At 38.7% G+C, this 19,015-nt stretch overlaps 1 protein-coding gene across 2 annotated transcripts in view; it reads left to right on the top strand.

Annotated features, from left to right (window-relative positions):
* THAP12 (THAP domain containing 12) overlaps positions 1–18,555 on the top strand; it is a 31,740-nt gene extending 13,185 nt beyond the window's left edge. The window contains exons 2-6 of one of the 2 annotated variants that reach the window (XR_004436253.1): positions 1,959–2,079; positions 3,796–3,890; positions 7,144–7,251; positions 12,881–12,917; positions 15,715–18,555. Coding sequence is in view for 1 of the 2 variants with exons in the window: in XM_033208033.1 (XP_033063924.1) it covers positions 1,959–2,079; positions 7,144–7,251; positions 12,881–12,917; positions 15,715–17,645 (2,197 nt within the window). In the remaining variant the exon portion in view is untranslated. The remainder of the gene's footprint in view (positions 1–1,958; positions 2,080–3,795; positions 3,891–7,143; positions 7,252–12,880; positions 12,918–15,714) is intronic. The other variant, XM_033208033.1, reaches the window with a different exon arrangement.
* The last annotated feature ends 460 nt before the right edge of the window (positions 18,556–19,015 follow it).

Here is a 19,015-nt window from a genome sequence, read left to right as displayed (position 1 = left end):
AAGACAGGTGTATTTAATTAGACTGTCTGCCTGATGCCCATTCTGTTCTTGATTGTCTAAGAGTTGCTGTTGATATCAGAAAGCTGCTTCAACTTAGTTTCAGAGGTAATATGTACAGTATTGCTCTGTGTGGAAGGTCTCCAGAGATTTAAGAATTTAAAAAACAAACAACTGTAGCAGTATGGCAGATTATTTTATAGTGAAATAGTTTTCATACTTAATATTTGGATGTTGAAACATGAAATGTTTATAATCGTAATGTACAACTGCGTACAAGTGTGATGAAATTGTGAACATCTTAGGCATCATTACTGTGAACAGTGTAATATTTGGTCAAATGAAATGCTGTACAATTTAGCTGTAGTTTTTTAAAAATCATAACATTTTACCATGATTTTACATTTTTAGAATAGAGAGAATTAAGTGTCAGGGGCAGGTGTGTTGGGGAAAGGTGGACAATAGTGTTAAAACATAAAAAAAAATATTGTAATTATAAAGGAATATGTTGGGCCGGGCGCGGTGGCTCACGACTGTAATCCCAGCGCTTTGGGAGGCTAAGGTGGGCGGATCACCTGAGATCCGGAGTTCGAGACCAGGTTGGCCAACATGGTGAAACCCTATCTCTACTATAAATACAAAAATTAGCTGGGTATGGTGTTGTACACCTATAATCTCAGCTCCTCGGGTGGCTGAGGCAGGAGAATCGCTTGAACCTGGGAGGCAGAGGTTGCAGTGAGCTACGATCATGCCACTACACTCCACCTTGGGCGATCCACCCTGGGCAACAGAGCGAGACACCATCTCAGAAAAATAATTTGTGACACTGTTTATCCATGGCAGAACTTTTATTCTTAGAAATTTGAGGGATGGGCCGGGCACAGTGGCTCACACCTATAATCCCAGCACTTTGGGAGGCCGAGGTGGGTGGATCACCTGAGGTCGGGAGTTCGAGACCAGCCTGACCTACATGGAGAAACCCCATCTCTCCTAAAAATACAAGATTAGCCAGGTGTGGTAACGCACATGTGTGATGCCAGCTACATGGGAGGCTAAAGCAGGAGAATCGCTTGAACCTGGGAGGCAGAGGTTGCAGTGAGCCGAGATCATGGCATTGCACTCCAGCCTGGGCAACGAGAGGAAAACTCTGTCTCAAAAAAAAAAAAAAGAAATTCGATGAAAGATCTGGTTGTGACTTTAGCAGGTTACTTAATATTTCTGTGCCTTGGTTTCTTCATCTGCACAAGGGAGATAATAATAGTACCCATCTTTGGAAAGGACTTAGAACAGTGTCTGCCTCATAATTAGTGCTTATTATTAGTTTTTCTGAAAATATTTAAGCACCGAGAGGGCATGGACTTTGTCTTGTTCCCTGTCTTCAGTACTTTTTGTGTACTGGATTGTGTAGACACAGTCCCTGCATTCATGGAGCTTGCAATCTAGTCAACACATAGTACTATAGATAATAATTTGTGTTCATAGGAAGATAAACAAATACAGCCTTTATGCTTCCCTTAGAAACTAGTTATTTAAAGAACATCTAATTACTGATTTTCTACAGTGACAGTGTTGTTTCGTTTACTTGTTGAAGTTGAAATCCTGAAGGGAATGTTAGGCTGTTAGCCTTGTCGCTGTGCAGCTTTCTGCTTGTTCTACTGATGGTTGGATCTTCTCTGATGTCTGGAGTTGGAAGATGCCGGTTTCAGTTCTAATTCTGCTGCTGATTTTGTACTTGCCTCCAAGCAAGTTACTTCTTAACCTTGTCTGTAATTGAAGTGTTGTTAAATGATTTAGAAGTTTTTTTCCAACTGTTATTTTGTTATTAATAAAATTCTCCAAATTATGTTCTCAGGGAGGGGAGCAGAAATCCGTTGTTATTAATATATGTTTGCCTTAAAACTGAAGGCTGAAATTTAAATGCTGAGCTCATTTTCATAATTGTATTTTGGTTTTATTTATAGATGCCAGAAGTGGGTGGAGAACTGTAGGAGAGCAGACTTAGAAGATAAAACACCTGATCAGCTAAATAAACATTATCGATTATGTGCCAAACATTTTGAGACCTCTATGATCTGTAGAACTGTGAGTAATAGAAGAGCTTGGTGTCTCTCTATTTGTCTTGATTTCTTTCTCTCTCACTCTCTGTGGTTGGAAATGTAAGTATTTGCCAATGTTGGAAAGTATTCCTATATCCTGCCACTTTACGGTGAAGACAGATTTGGAGCTGAATAATATCTGTTTTATTCTTAAAATCTGATTTTGCCAGTCGCCTATAATCCCAGCACTTTGGGAGGCCGAGGCAGGAAGACCACTTGAGCTCAGGAGTTTGAGACCAGCCTGGGTAACATGGCCAGACACCATATCTACAGAAAATACCAAAAAAACTAGCCAGGTGTGGTGACATATGCCTGTAGTCCCAGCTACTTGGGAAGCTGAGACAGGAGGATCACTTGAGCCTAGGAAGTCAGGGCTGCAGTGAGTTGTGTTCATGCCGCTACACTCCACTCTGGGCAACAGAGTAAGAGCTTGTCTGGAAAAAAACCCAAAATGATGAAAAAAAGAAAGAAAGAAAAACTCCTCTGTTTCTGATGCTCCATGTCTACTCACCCGAGGTAACTACTTTTTTTTTTTTCTTTTTTTTTTTTTTTTAAGACAGTCTTGCTTTGTCACCCAGGCTGGAGTGCAGTGGTGCTATCTCAGCTCACTGCAACCTCTGCCACCTCCCCCACCTCCTGGGCTCAAGCGATTCTCTCTCCTCAGCCTCTCAAGTAGCTGGGATTACGGGCACGTGCCACCACACCCAGCTAATTTTTGTATTTTTAGTAGAGATGGGGTTTCACCATGTTGGCCAGGCTAGTCTCAAACTCCTGACCTCAAGTGACCCGCCCACCTCAGCCTCCCAAAGTGCTGGGATTACATGTATGAGCCACCACACCCGGCCAAGGTAACCACTTTTAAATATTATTTAGTTTTCAGAAAAATTTTAGATGATTATAAAAGTTGGTGTTTTTATTTGGAGCTGTTTAGAGCTTTTTTATGAGTAAAATTTTCATCTTGGAATGGAGCTCTTGTTTTCATGTTTTTGGATGTACTATTAGAACCAACTCTTTTTTTTTTTTTTTTTTTTTTGAGACGGAGTCTTGCTCTGTCACCCAAGCTGGAGTGCACTGGCCAGATCTCAGCTCACTGCAAGCTCCACCTCCCGGGTTCACGCCATTCTCCTGCCTCAGCCTCCCGAGTAGCTGGGACTACAGGCGCCCGCCACCTCGCCCGGCTAGTTTTTTGTATTTTTTAGTAGAGACGGGGTTTCACTGTGTTAGCCAGGATGGTCTCGATCTCCTGACCTTGTGATCCGCCCGCCTCGGCCTCCCAAAGTGCTGGGATTACAGGCTTGAGCCACCGCGCCCGGCCTAGAACCAACTCTTAATTTTTATGTGTTAGATGTAATAGTAAACAAATTATCCAGGTAATGTGGAAAAACATTTCCATCAGTAGTATGTAATTTCATATCAAGACCAGTTAATTGTGTGAGCTTGGCCAAGTCACTTCCCCTCTCTGGGCCCCAGTTCCTAATAAGGAGATTAGACCAGGTAATTCCTGAGTTCTAAGATTTTTAACCCTCTGTGATTCTCTTGCTATGATTTATAAAAGGCACAAATAAGGCAAATTTGATTGAAATGAAGCAGACTTGTTTCAGTGTAACTAATGTAACACCTCAGATATTGGGATAGACATAAACTTGATTCGAAGGTACACTATATGTTGTTATGCAGCAATTTATTTTGATATTTTTTTCAGATACATTTTGCAGAGGCATCAGAAAACTAAAGAATGATTGGGTTATTTTATTTCTCAAAATTAATTGAAGCAGATACTTGTGAAGTCATTGGGAGGTGAGCCAATTCCGGTTCAACAGTTTAATCACAAATATTTGAGGAATATTTTTGCCTTAATTTGTTAAGAGGGTAATAATGATCAACCAAAATAAAAGGTTTCATATGTTTGAAAGGCAAACTACTTTTATGTTCTTGACATTAAGTAAAAATATCCCAAATTATTTTAAATACATTTGCCATATGCATTTTTGCATTTTTATTTTAGTAATAAATATGGTCTCTTAATTAGATAATTCTAACCAGATTGTGAGAAATTTAAAGCATAGTTCATTCTTACATTTTTTAGAGAATAGAACAGAAAGATGAGCCAGGTTTGCTTTTTTAATTTCTGAATGATTCTTCAATCTTGAATAAATGAATCCAAATGTGAGAAAATGTTCTTTCTATACATCTAGGAGATGTTATTAAAAACTGGATTTCTGGGCTGGGTATGGTAGCTCATGCCTGTAATCCCAGCACTTTGGGAGGCTGAGGCGGGCGGATCATTTGCGGTCACGAGTTCGAGACCAGCCTGGCCAACGGGGAAACCCCTTCTCTACTAAAAATACAAAAAAAAAAAGAAATTTGCTGGGCATGGTGGTGCATGCCTGTAATCACAGTTGCTCAGGAGGCTGAAATAGAAGAATCGCTTGAACCCAGGAGGCTGAGGTTGCAGTGAACCAAGATTGTGCCACTATACTTCAGTCTTGGTGACAGAGTGAGACTGTGTCTCAAAAACGAACAAGCAAACAAAAACCCCTGGATTTTCTGATATCCATATCTAAATGTTTAAGAGTTTTGGCTTTATTAGTTTGACATTGAAGATCTCATCAGTGGCAAGGCACAGTGGCACGTGTCTGTAGTCCCAGCTACTCAGGAGTCTAAGGCTGAAGGATTGCTTGAGCCTAGGCGTTCAGAGCCAGCCTGGACAACATGATGGTGAGACCCTGTCTTTAAACAAACAGACAAAAAAAATAAAAAAATCTCATCAGTAAACATTCATGACTACTGAATTTGGCCAGAGCCAAATATTTTATTATTTTGACGCTAGAGTAAGATTATTGTTTTATGCTCAAACCTTAATTCAGCAGTTAAAAATTAAATCTTGATAATGCAATACTTGATATCATAAGCAGTAATTGAATATTGTCTTTTTTGGCGTGTGTCCTTATAAATATTTACATTTTTCTTATTTTTCTTATTTTTTGAGACAGGGTCTCGCTCTGTTGCCTAAGCTGGGGTGCAGTGGTGCAATCATGGCTCACTACTGCCTCGGCCTCCCAGGCTCAAGCAATCCTTCCCGTTCAGCCTCCCAAGTAGCTGGGACTACAGGCATGTGCCACCATACCTGGCTAATTTTTGTATTTTTTGTAGAGATGGAGTTTTGCCATGTTACTTAAGCTGGTCTTGAACTCCTGGGGTCAAGTCATCTACCAGGCCATGGCCTCCCAAAGTGTTGGAATTACAGGTGTGAGCCAACATTCCTGACCAAAATAAATATTTATAAAATGTCATTTTTTTCTTGTACATATTCTGTTTTCTGATCTATAATGTCTTTGCTTTATTTGCAAATAGAAAATCAATTTGATTTGACTTTTAAAAATTGTTAAAATGTTTTTTTCCTCTCTTCCTTATTTAATAATTGGTAAGATATCAAAAGTTGATTGCATATGTGTATTTGCTTATTTTGGGGACATTTGCTCAGTATGAAAGATGGGGAAGCTTTGAGTGTAATAACTTGTACCCCCTTCAGTGATTGTGTCCCTAACCAATTCCTCATTCAGCCTCCCTGGTAGACTCGGGATCACGAGCCCAGAACTAGAAGTTGAGGGTTACTAGGAAGTCAGAGAATTATCTTTGTGCTTTCTGTTATGGCATGGAATTGAACTAGAAAATATTGGCTCTGAATAGAAATTCATCCCAAATGTGTTTAACAACTCTTTGGGTACAACCCAAGATAGTGTGTTCCATTTAGATACATGTTTTCCCTTCATGTCTTCCCGACCTCCCTTCCTTGGGTGAACAAATTTAGAAGTTGTTATTTTTGTTTGGCATGTTCTTTGAACATGCTTAGATATTTTGAAATAATCACTGCTTCCAAGAAAGCTTGTTTAAATGAAGTATGTTTTATCTTTATCATTGCAAATTGAGGAAGAAATTAAAGGCACTATTTCTTTGGACTGTCTGAGATGAGTGTAATAGCAGCTATTTATTACTCTCCCTCTTAATAAGCTTCTTATCTCTTACCCAGCCTTCTCAGGGCTGGCAGTAGGGCTGTTACCATCTAAGTATATATCCAGCTTCTAGCCAAGTTGGATGAAATTAACAGGAAGTAGGGTAGAGTATGATCATTCTTTCATAAGATCATTAGGACTTGAAAGAAATATAGAAATACCTAGATTAGCATTTGCAAAAATGTGATTATGTATATCAGTATCACTTGTGGTGTGAGAGTTGGTTTCATGTGGCACATGAATCAATTTTTATTTTAGAAGTTTTGTAATATGTGTTAAAAACGTAAAATTTTTAAAAACATAAGATAAAAACATCAGATCATTCTTCCTACAGTTTTTATTACTTAAGACAGTGTGAGTAGATTGTGTAAAAATACAGATGGTAATATAACTGAAATGGCAAGCATTATGATCGCTAGTATGTGAATAATTTCATTTTGGGAAATGTTGATGTAGTTCCATACCAGAATTTTATTCAGAAGAAGAAACTGGGGCCCAAAAAGGGAAAGTAATTTAGCCAAGGTGTCTTAGTGAGTCACTCACTGGTAGAGTTTGGACTAGTTCCTAGGTCTCCTGGGTCCCAGTCCAATATTTTCACTGTGCCTTGATACTTCTCAGTAATATTAGCAAAAGTGGAACATTAGGTAAAATAGGGATGCATTATTATGGAACATACAAGAGTACAGATTATTTTGGGAGACTTGTACCTCCTGTAGATTTGGTGGGCTCTTGGAAGGACAGGAAGATAAAGTAGCTGGGATGCTGAATTAGAAACAGATACGCAAAATGCAAGCATATTTTATGTTTTATGCCTACCTTCAATTCAGTTTCTTAATTTATAATAAGATTACCAGAAGGGCAAATGCAGGTACAGTTGGAAATAGTAGACTGACCTGAACTGACGTCAAGTTCTATAAGTCTCTATACTTTAGAGCTGGAGTTGAAGGAATATTATGGAGGTCATTAACATAGAATTTTATTGATGTATAATATATTTATAAGGATCATCTCTGAATTAACACGTTTTTCTTTTTCAGAGTCCTTATAGGACAGTTCTTCGAGATAATGCAATACCAACAATATTTGATCTTACCAGTCATTTGAACAACCCACATAGTAGACACAGAAAACGAATAAAAGAACTGGTATGTCTATGTACTTTCAGCTTTCCCACCTTCCCCCATAATACTATGAAATCAAATATGGATGCATTTATGTTAAATTAATCCAAGTTACTCTCTATTTCAGAAGTAATGTAATGGGAAATAAATGTTATAGTTGTTAAATAGTGGCCTGGATGTGAGATGATGAGTTTTAGTATTTAAATTGGAAAATCTCCCTCAAATTTAGCCAGTTGATACTTGTTGGGTTGGTCCAGAGTATGCTGTTAATTATAGGCCACTAGCTCATTCCCTTCTGGGGAAGAAGGAGAAAACTACCTTTTCTTTTGTAGTAAGGAAAGTAGAGCTGAGGTGTTTCCAGAGTTCAGCACAAAGGAATAAAGAGAGGGAAAGTGTAAAAGTGGAGACATGGAATGTTTTAAAGATAAGGCTTCTGTCGCTATTAAATATGGACAGAGTTTAGAAAAAAAACATTAGGCCGGGCGCGGTGGCTCAACCCTGTAATCCCAGCACTTTGGCAGGCCGAGACGGGCAGATCACGAGGTCAGGAGATCGAGACCATCCTGGCTAACATGGTGAAACCCCGTCTCTACTAAAAACTACAAAAAACTAGCCGGGCGAGGTGGCGGCGCCTGTAGTCCCAGCTACTCAGGAGGCTGAGGCAGGAGAATGGCGTGAACCCGGGAGGCGGAGCTTGCAGTGAGCTGAGATCCGGCCACAGCACTCCAGCCTGGGTGACAGAGCGAGACTGCGTCTCAAAAAAAAAAGAAAAAAAACATTGAAATCTCTGTTTATGGCGTAATTTACACATATTCTTATATTCCTTAGATATCCTTCAGTTCTGAGGATTGACTCCTATCTGTATTTTGTTGACCTTAGGTGAACAGAAGTATAGTAACTCCTTAGTCCATGGCTTTCTGTCATCATTGCCACTAGCAAGGCCCTTATTTTGCTTTATTTTTTTTCGTTCTTCACCCACTATTACCATTACCATTCCTTCCCTTACCAGTTGGTGTCCATGCTAGTGTATTTAATATATGTCCTATCAGTTCACCTACTGTGTGCTTTTTAAAGATAGCATTTATCTGATTTTCCTTATTCTATGCTTACCTTTCATATTTAGATATTTTATCCATTTGGAGTTTGTATGACATACAGTAGGGATCTATAATAACTTTTTCTCCTTGTAGAGAAACTGTTTTCCCAATATGGTCTGTTAATCCTTCCTTTCCTCCACTGGTGTAAAATGCCACCTCTGTTATATAAAAAGTTTACATAAGGCTGTTTTGGGGAGTTCTGTTCCATTTCACTGTATTATTTGTTTGCAACTATACCACACTGTTTTATTACCTTGGCTTTGTAATATATCTAACTTTCAAATCAGGTGATTGTTTAACTCTTCTTTTTCTTAACTATTTGTGGACCTTTATTCCTCTGTATGAATTTTTTTTTTTTTTTTCCCGAGACAGGGTCTCACGCTGTCACCCAGGCTGGAGTGCAGTGGCATGATCTTGGCTCACTGCAACCTCCACCTCCCGGTTTCCAGCAATTCTTCTTGCCTCAGCCTCCAGAGTAGCTGAGACTACAGGCACTCACCACCATGCCTGACTAATTTTGTATTTTTAGTGGAGACACGGTTTTACCATGTCAGCCAGGCTGGTCTCCAACTCCTGACCTCAATTGATCTGCCCGCCTTGGTCTCCCAAAGTGCTGGGATAATAGACGTGAGCCACCGTGCCTGGGCTTTTGAATTTGAAAGTCCTTTTGTCAAGTTCTCCTAGGAATTATTTTGGGATTTTCATTATAATTGCTTTGAATTGACATATTTACAATATTAGCAATTGTAAATTTATTACTAGTTTAGTATTATTAATGTTAGTAAACGAATATTACTAGTTTACTATTACGGTATAAACTATTGTAAAGTATTAACTAGTTCCATCCATGAATAGAAAAAAAATCCCATAAAATACCTATCAAATAACAGCAGTCATTGACAAAACTAAATACTAGTTTTTTGAAAAGAATATTAGAATACTTTTAGGAGTACAGAAAATGAAAAATTTTGAGGGCTTTTGTTACAGTTCTTTAAATGAGAATGTATACATTCTTCCTTAGATCACTTCTTAAATACATTATGGTTCTTACTGGTATAGATGATATATTCTGGTTGAAATTGTTTCCAGCACTTTTGAAGAACTTCTTTTTAAATTAATCGTAATAAGTCTTCTGAGTTTTTCCTCTGTTACTGATTGTATCATCTGTAAATAAGGAGAAATTTGTCACTTTCAGTTCTTACTATTTTAATTTTTTCTGTTGCCTGTCTTGTTTAGTCAAGATGCCTGGTACTACGTTGAACAATTCTAGTAATGTCATACTTGCCTTGCCCCATTAAGTATAATGTTTGCTGTTGGTATTGTTAGATAGTTTTTATCAAGTTAAGGAAATTCCCTTCTACTCCCATATTCAGAGTTTTCTTGTTTGTTTTTTGTTTTCTTAAGACAGGGTCTCACTCTGTCACCCAGGCCAGAGTACAGTGGGGCAGACACTGTTCACTGCAGCCTCTGCCTTCTGGGCTGAAGTAATCCTCTTACCTCAGCCTCCCAAATAGCTGGGACCACAGGTGTGTGCTTGTATTTTTTTTTTTTTTATAGATGCGATCATGCCATGTTGCCCACTTTGGTCTCAAACTCCTGGGCTCAAGCATTCCTCCTACCTCAGCCTCCCAAAATGCTGGGATTACAGAAGTGAGCCACCACACCTGACCTATATTCCGTTTTTGTATTTAACTTATCACATGCTTTCATTGCATGTATTTAATAGAAAAGTTCATTTTTTTTCATTCTTTAATCCAATGAGTAATACTAACGGATTTTCTGTGAACCATCAGCATTTCTGTAATGAATTCTAGTTGATTGCAATATGTCTGTTTGCTTTTGTATGCCATTGGATTCAGTTGGTCAGTATTTTATTTAGGATTTTACATTTGTGAATCTTGGCCTGTAACTTTCTTTTCATGTACTCTCATTATCCACTTATAATATCAAGGTTCTATTACCATCATAAAATAAGTTGGATATCTTTTTTTTTTTTCTCCTAGAAAAATTTGTATAGGTAGATGTTATCTGCTCTTAAAAGTAAGGTAGAACTTGGTAAAACCATTAGAGGGCTTGGGGTGGGTGAGGGAAAGTTTTGATTGCCATTCTGATATCTTTATTGGTTTTCTCTTTCTTCTTGTGTTTTGTTAATGTTTTGTTAGTGTTTGTAATGTTGTAAGTTTATGAAAGTTTAATAATCTTTTCAAAGAACCAGTAGTTTTGTCAGTGATTGTTGTACTTGTGAATATTGGTTTTCTTACTGGTTTTTCCTTGATTAGGGTGATTTACTTTTTGACTCTTTTTCTAGCTTCTTGAATGTTTAGCTCATATTTATGTGTATTCAAAGCTGTAAATGTGTCTCTTAGGTCCATTTTAGCTATACCCCACAACTTTAGACAGATAGTGCTGTCATATCTGGCTGTAGGTATTTTGTAATTTCTCTATTTTGTTAACACAGGATTGTTTTTCTTAGTTTCCAGATGTGGAATTATTTTTAAAAATGATTTGATATTTTAAATTTTAAATGTTATTAAGAGATACATAGAGGATACATATAGTCTATGTGATGTTGATTCTTTCTGATTTTTTTGCATCCATTATTGCTATTGAAGTCTGTGCCAGCCTGATTCTTGTTCCTTTTTAGGTAATCATCTTTTTCTCCCTCAAAGCTTTTTAAAAGTTTTCTTTATATTTGACATTTTAAATTTTGCTAACCTATATCTAGATGTGAGTTTTTTTCTTATGTACCTTAATTTGTCATCTTACAGCTGAGGACTTACATCTTAAATTCTGAGAAATCCTTAGTTTTTATTTTTCGTTATGCATTTTCCCCTCTATTTGTTTATTTCTATTTTCCTGGGACTTCTCTTAGATGAATACTGACACCTACATTACAGTCCTCCATTTCAGCTTTCTTCTTGGTGTCCATGGAGGACTGATTCCAGGACCTTCCCTCAGAGAGCAAAATCCACAGATGTTTGATTCCCTTATATAAAGTGGTGTCGTATTTGCATATAATTTAAACACATCCTCCTGTGTACTTTAAATCATTTATAATACCTAATACAATGTAGTGCTATCTAAATAGTTGTTATATTACATGTTCAGGGAGTAATGACAAGAACAAAAGTCTGTGTGTTCAGTATAGACACAACCAAACTTTTTTTTTTTTGAGACAAGAGTTTCGCTCTTGTTGCCCAGGCTGGAGTGCAAGGGTGCAATCTCAGCTCCCCACAACCTCTGCCTCCCGGGTTCAAGCAATTCTCCTGCCTCAGCTTCTCGAGTAGCTGGGATTTATAGGCATGCGCCACCACGCCCGGCTCATTTTGTATTTTTAGTAGAGACGAGGTTTCTCCATGTTGGTCAGGCTGGTCTCGAACTCCCGACCTCAGGTGATCCTCTCGCCTCAGCCTCCCAAAATGCTAGGATTACAGGTGTGAGCCACTGTGCCTGGCAGAACCATCCATTTTTAAGTAATATCTAGATTATTTATGATGCTTAATACATTTATGTGTTTGTAACACCTAGTGCAATGTAAATGGTATGTAAATAATTATGCTGCGTTATATGGGGGAATAATGAGAAAAAAGTCTGCACATTTTCACGATAGATACAACCATCCATTTTTTCCCCAGCATTTTCAGTGCATGGTTGGTTGAATCCATAGATATGAAGTGTAATATGTATCAGGATGAGGAGCTCAATCACTTGCTGTCCTGTAGCTATCATTTCCCTGTAGTCTGTCCCTCTGAGAGCCTCACATAATCTCCCAGCAGGCATGCTCTTCCTGACCCGCCATCCTTATAAACATGCAGTCCATAGGATAAGGAGGGGATGTCCAGGTTGACCAGCCTGCTGATGTTTCTTGTTATCAGCACCATGTCCATTGCTGCCCAACAGGCATCCTGCTGTCACTGGCATTGCTGCTTTTCTGCCACGGAAAACAACAAAGTGGCTTATGATTTAAGCATTGTAGAGAGTTGGAAGGAAAGTAAAGGATGCAGCTGGAAAGTTCTTCCTTTGTCTAACCCTATTGGTGCCACTTGGCCTACTATGCTCTGTGTCTGCTCTGTGTATCTCTTCCGTGCTGGTACTCTTTCACCTTCTCCTTCGCAGGGATTTCTCATCACTTTTGTGTTGAGTCCTGAGATTCAGCAACCTCCTTCTTGGGACATCTCCAGGGTTAAATTGGGAAGCAAGATGATTTGTGTCCTCTTGAATTTAACTCCAAGTGCCATGGTGTATTTTTGTGACTTTCATTAGCCAGGAAACACTTATAACCCAAAGTTATGGTGATTTAGGTAGAAAATAAGTAAAATGATGTATTCTTTTCTCCCTAGGACTTTGTTATAACCTTGGAGTCATTAACAGCTTATTCTGGTTTTCTCATTGTCTGTCTGTTTAAAGAATGTATACGATCTATATAAAGAATTTATGCTCTTGAAAGAATTAAATTGACTCAGACTAGGCATTTGTATTTGTGAGTCTAAGATGATAGACTAGAGGTCAGTTTTTTAAAGATGATTTTTTTTTTTCTCTTTTTTCTTGACATTTAGAGTGAAGATGAAATCAGGACACTGAAACAGAAAAAAAGTAAGTGATAGTGTTAATGAGTCAACTTCTGAATGCCTTTTAAAAAGGCCTTGACCTGGTAAGGACAAATAAATATGTTCTGTGTCAAAAACCTACCTTGAGAATGGATGTAAGAGTGTGCTCAACTTTGTCGTGTGTTTTGAAGTTATCTATGAGAATAAAGTCTAATTTTAGTTTGTCTTTATTGAGTGGTGCTATGCCACACACTATACTATGTGCAGGCCTCACAGAGGTGACGCCTCCTCTCTCAGTGTGGTAGAGGGGTGGCAGGCACACAGTGCTCCATTGTAGGGAAGGAAGGGCAACAGTAGAGGCATGCACTGAATCTCTTTTCTGTCCACCCAGTTGTGGTGCGTAATGAATTCTTGGTAAATGTTTAAGGACTAAATGCTGTGGGGGCACAGAGTGCCACTGGGAGTAGTGGTCACAACAGCCTTTCTGTAGGTGCTGATGCCTGAATTATGTCACCAAAGGACGAGGGCTAAAAGCTGTTTTTCTTCTTATCAGTTATTAGTTACTCCTCCTCTATTTATTGCTGTTGTTATTAACATAGCATTTTATTGAGTGCTTACTGATGCCAAGTCATTGTTCTAAGTGTTTTACTTGTATTAATTCATTTTATTCTCACAATAGCCTTGAGATAAGTACTGTTATTTCCCTCTTCATGGATGAGGAGATATGGACTTGGGCAAAGAGAGGGAAAGGTATTCTGTGCATGAAACAGGGTGCTAGATTTGGGGAACTACACTCATTTTAGTGTTGTTAAAGTTTGTGATAACTCATTATGGTTAGAAAATGAGCTTAGAGAGGACCCCAAAGGCCAGAACTTGCAGACTTGTGGGCTCTTAGCAATAGGAAACCACTTAGGGGTCTGTAAGTAGGTGATAAGAGGGACCTGATTTCCATGGTACATAGAGTACTCTGTTGGATTACAAAAGGTAACACTGGAGGCAGGGAGGCCAGTTGGGCTGTCAGCTGACCAAATAAAAGTTGACAGGCCTTGAATTAAGGCAATGGTAGAGAGAGTAAAGAGAATAGATTCAGGGAACTTAAGAAATTTGTATACCTATGACACCTAGGAAAGATGCCCAAAAGAAGAGGGACTTCACTTTTCACTTTGTACTCTTTGCTCTTTAATGAACTTCTTTTTGAAAAAAAATAAAAGCAAGGGAATTAGTACTAGTTAATTGGAAGTAGAGAAACAATGGAGGAGAGAGGGAGGGAGCCAGACAGGCAGGCGTCCAGGAAAGCCTCTTGCTTTCTGGCTTGGGAACCCTCCCTAGAATAGAACCACTGCTGTGTCACGTATGATGAATAGCAGTGTCATCTGATTTGAGGAGGGGTGAGGGAAGGATGCTCCCTGCATTTTGCTGAACCCTTATTAAGCTCTGAAGCATGGCTCACACAGGCTCCAGTCAGACTAGATTTCCCTTTGTACTTGGACAGCCTGCTTCCCTCTTCTACCTTAGTGCTTTTGCTGGAATAATTCTCACCAACTGAAATGCCCTCCTTGTTCGTGACCCCTTATTTATCCTTATCATCAAATGCAACTTCTGAATTTTTGTTTCTCCCTGCCGCCCTCCCCAGTCTTTTTTCTTTTTGAGATGGAGTCTCACTCTGTTGTCCAGGCTGGAGTGCAGTGGCACGATCTCGGCTCACTACAACCTCTGCCTCCCGGGTTCAGACAATTCTCCTGCCTTAGCCTCCTGAGTAGCGGGAACTACAGGCACATGCCACCATGCCCAGCTAATTTTTGTATTTTTAGTAGAAACAGGGTTTCACCATATTGGCCAGGCTGGTCTCAAACTCCTGACCTCATGATCCACCCACCTCAGCCTCCCAAAGTGCTGGGATTACAGGCGTGAGCCACCGCACCCGGCCATAGTCTTATGTTCTGAGAACTAGGTTTTAACTGTGACTCCTCAGATTTGGATTATTTTCCTGCAGACACCAGTGACCTGTATGACTATGGACAGGGCATTTAGCCTTTAGGGCCTCAGTTTTCCTATCCCCTATGAAGAGATTAGGCTGTGTGATATTCTAATACTAGCCCTAAGAATTACATTAATCTCCTTTATATTATACTGGTTTGTACAGTTGTCCCATATCTCCCATATAAATGTGTGGCATAATGGTTTGATAAAAACAGCATCAGCATGGATCTTGGAGCCAGACACACTTGGATTTCAACTGTACTTCCATTCTTCTAACTGTATTTGTGATCTTGGGCAAGTTTACTTAGTGACCTCATTTGTCAAGTGGGGTTGATACCACCTGCCTGAAGAGAGAGTAATGTGATGCATATAAAATACTAAGCACAGTAGTTTAGTAATTAGTTCTGTCCCAGTTGGTTTTTCTGAGGGCATGGACTGTCATTCATTACATGTGTGGAATGTCTTGTTAAGTGTGTTTTAAAAATTAGGCCGAATGTGGTATCTCACACCTTTAATCCTTGTACTTTGGAGCTGAAATGGGAGGATCCCTTGAAGCCAGGAGTTCAAGACCAGCCTGGGCAACATATTGAGACCCCCTTCTTCTTCTTAAAAAAAAAAAAAAAAATTATTCCTATCTTATAACAGCATTTACATCTAGGATTAAAATGTATCTGTTTACACTGTCTCTCCCACTAGAATGTGTCTAATTTTAATCTCTATCTTAGTCTGTAGTCTAGTAAATGCCCTATGAATATTGAATGAATGAGTTTGTGGATTTTAAATATTTAACCAAAGGTGTAATATTTTTTGTTTTGTATGATTTTTCTTGAGCCTGTCTGTAACATTAATTCTTTGTTTTCCAGTTGATGAAACTTCTGAGCAGGAACAGAAACATAAAGAAACCAACAATAGCAATGCTCAGAACCCCAGTGAAGAAGAGGGTGAAGGGCAAGATGAGGACATTTTACCTCTAACCCTTGAAGAGAAGGAAAACAAAGAATACCTAAAATCTCTATTTGAAATATTGATTCTAATGGGAAAGCAAAACATACCTCTGGATGGACATGAGGCTGATGAAATCCCAGAAGGTCTCTTTACTCCAGATAACTTTCAGGCACTGCTAGAGTGTCGGATAAATTCTGGTGAAGAGGTCCTGAGAAAGCGATTTGAGACAACAGCAGTTAACACGTTGTTTTGTTCGAAAACACAGCAGAGGCAGATGCTAGAGATCTGTGAGAGCTGTATTCGAGAAGAAACTCTCAGGGAAGTGAGAGACTCACACTTCTTTTCTATTATCACTGATGATGTAGTGGACATAGCAGGGGAAGAGCACCTACCTGTGTTGGTTAGGTTTGTTGATGAATCTCATAACCTAAGAGAGGAATTTATAGGCTTCCTGCCTTATGAAGCTGATGCAGAAATTTTGGCTGTGAAATTTCACACTATGATAACTGAGAAGTGGGGATTAAATATGGAGTATTGTCGTGGCCAGGCTTACATTGTGTCTAGTGGATTTTCTTCCAAAATGAAAGTTGTTGCTTCTAGACTTTTAGAGAAATATCCCCAAGCTATCTACACACTCTGCTCTTCCTGTGCCTTAAATACGTGGTTGGCAAAATCAGTACCTGTTATGGGAGTATCTGTTGCGTTAGGAACAATTGAGGAAGTTTGTTCTTTTTTCCATCGATCACCACAACTGCTTTTAGAACTTGACAACGTAATTTCTGTTCTTTTTCAGAACAGTAAAGAAAGGGGTAAAGAACTGAAGGAAATCTGCCATTCTCAGTGGACAGGCAGGCATGATGCTTTTGAAATTTTAGTGGAACTCCTGCAAGCACTTGTTTTATGTTTAGATGGTATAAATAGTGACACAAATATTAGATGGAATAACTGTATAGCTGGCCGAGCATTTGTACTCTGCAGTGCAGTAACAGATTTTGATTTCATTGTTACTATTGTTGTTCTTAAAAATGTCCTATCTTTTACAAGAGCTTTTGGGAAAAATCTCCAGGGGCAAACTTCTGATGTCTTCTTTGCAGCTGGTAGCTTGACTGCAGTACTGCATTCACTCAACGAAGTGATGGAAAATATTGAAGTTTATCATGAATTTTGGTTTGAGGAAGCCACAAATTTGGCAACCAAACTTGATATTCAAATGAAACTCCCTGGGAAATTCCGCAGAGCTCACCAGGGTAACTTGGAATCTCAGCTAACCTCTGAGAGTTACTATAAAGAAACCCTAAGTGTCCCAACAGTGGAGCACATTATTCAGGAACTTAAAGATATATTCTCAGAACAGCACCTCAAAGCTCTTAAATGCTTGTCTCTGGTACCCTCAGTCATGGGACAACTCAAATTCAATACGTCGGAGGAACACCATGCTGACATGTATAGAAGTGACTTACCCAATCCTGACACGCTCTCAGCCGAGCTTCATTGTTGGAGAATCAAATGGAAACACAGGGGGAAAGATATAGAGCTTCCATCCACCATCTATGAAGCCCTCCACCTGCCTGACATCAAGTTTTTTCCCAATGTGTATGCATTGCTGAAGGTCCTGTGTATTCTTCCTGTGATGAAGGTTGAGAATGAGCGATACGAAAATGGACGAAAGCGTCTTAAAGCATATTTGAGGAACACTTTGACAGACCAAAGGTCGAGTAACTTGGCTTTGCTTAACATAAATTTTGATATAAAACATGACCTGGATTTAATGGTGGACACATATATTAAACTCTATACAAGTAAGTCAGAGCTTCCCACAGATAATTCTGAAACTGTGGAAAATACCTAAGAGACTTTTAAAAACAGCCTTTCTTATATTTGATATTTGGAAGAAAAGCCGTAAGGTGTATGTAGGCCACTTAATCACTAAATATCTTTGCCTATAGGACTCCACTGAATACATTAGCCATTGGTAATCTACCTGTTTAAATGGCCCCTGTTTTTGAACTCTCATGCTTTGAAGACCTACCTGTCCTTCCAGAAGAGAACATTGAAAGTGCCGTGTTTCCTTCTGCGTGATCTCTGTTGACGGCACTCTGGAATTGTTTTAGTTAAGTCATTTTAGACATAACATTTATTATCACTGTGGATCTCTACTTGTTGGGTGTTATGAATTCTTCGAAGAAATATATTTTGAAGAGGTGTGGGAGGGAGGAATACATTTTATAAAATGGTATAGTGAAGCCCACAATTGATCTTTGACTAATAGGAGTTTTAAGTGTGCTAAAAATCTATACTGGACAGTTACAAGAAATTACTGGAGAAAAGCTTACGAGCTCGCCAAACAAGGATTTCAGTGTAGATTTTGTGTTTCTCGAACTTAAAGGAACAAATGACAGAGTTTGAATGGAAAGGCCTGCTGTTGTTCCACATCTCATTGTTGCTGTTTACATTCCTTTCTGGAGTCTACATCTTCCTAAGTTTTTTAGCAGGTATATGTTGAACACTTCTGTTTCATGATTGAGACAGAATCAGAGGCCATGGATACTGACAACTGATTTGTCTGTTTTTTTCTGTCTTTTTCCATGACTCTTATCTACTGCCTCATCTTGATTTATAAGCAAAACCTGGAAAACCTACAAAAATAAGTGTTGTGGTTTATCTAGAAAAATATGGAAAATATTGCTGTTATTTTTGGTGAAGAAAATCAATTTTGTATAGTTTATTTCAATCTAAATAAAATGTGAATTTTGTTTAAAGCTTAGGCACATTATTTTTGGTGGGGTCAAAACATTCTTGTTTAAATTCTCTTTAAAAACATTTGATAAACTGCTTCACAATTCAGGATGAGTCTTTTGTATGTGGTTTACTAATTGGGTTATAGAAAAAAACAATTAAGAAAGTATTAAATGTAAGGTTCACCCAACTAGTTTTTTTTTTGTTTTTGTTTTTGTTTTTGTTTTGATGTACTGTGTGGGCCCTGGTATAAATTGTCAGTTTGTCTTATTATTGCTGGCTAAAATGAATACAGAGGTGTTAATGAATTATTTTATGTTGGGAGTAAGTGTTCCTTGAGCTTCAGAAACCAGAGTGGTGTGTATTTGCTGGACTGCTGAGAATGATAGCTCACAGTCCATTTCTCTGTTCTAGGAAAGCCCACAGATGTGTCAAATCAAGACACATTATGCATGCAGCTTATCAAAAAGATAAGAGTTTATC

The sequence above is a fragment of the Trachypithecus francoisi genome, unplaced genomic scaffold, assembly GCF_009764315.1.
Source record: "Trachypithecus francoisi isolate TF-2019V2 unplaced genomic scaffold, Tfra_2.0 Lachesis_group8, whole genome shotgun sequence".
In the NCBI taxonomy this organism is placed as follows: domain Eukaryota; kingdom Metazoa; phylum Chordata; class Mammalia; order Primates; family Cercopithecidae; genus Trachypithecus; species Trachypithecus francoisi.
This window is presented reverse-complemented; position numbering and strand designations above follow the sequence as displayed.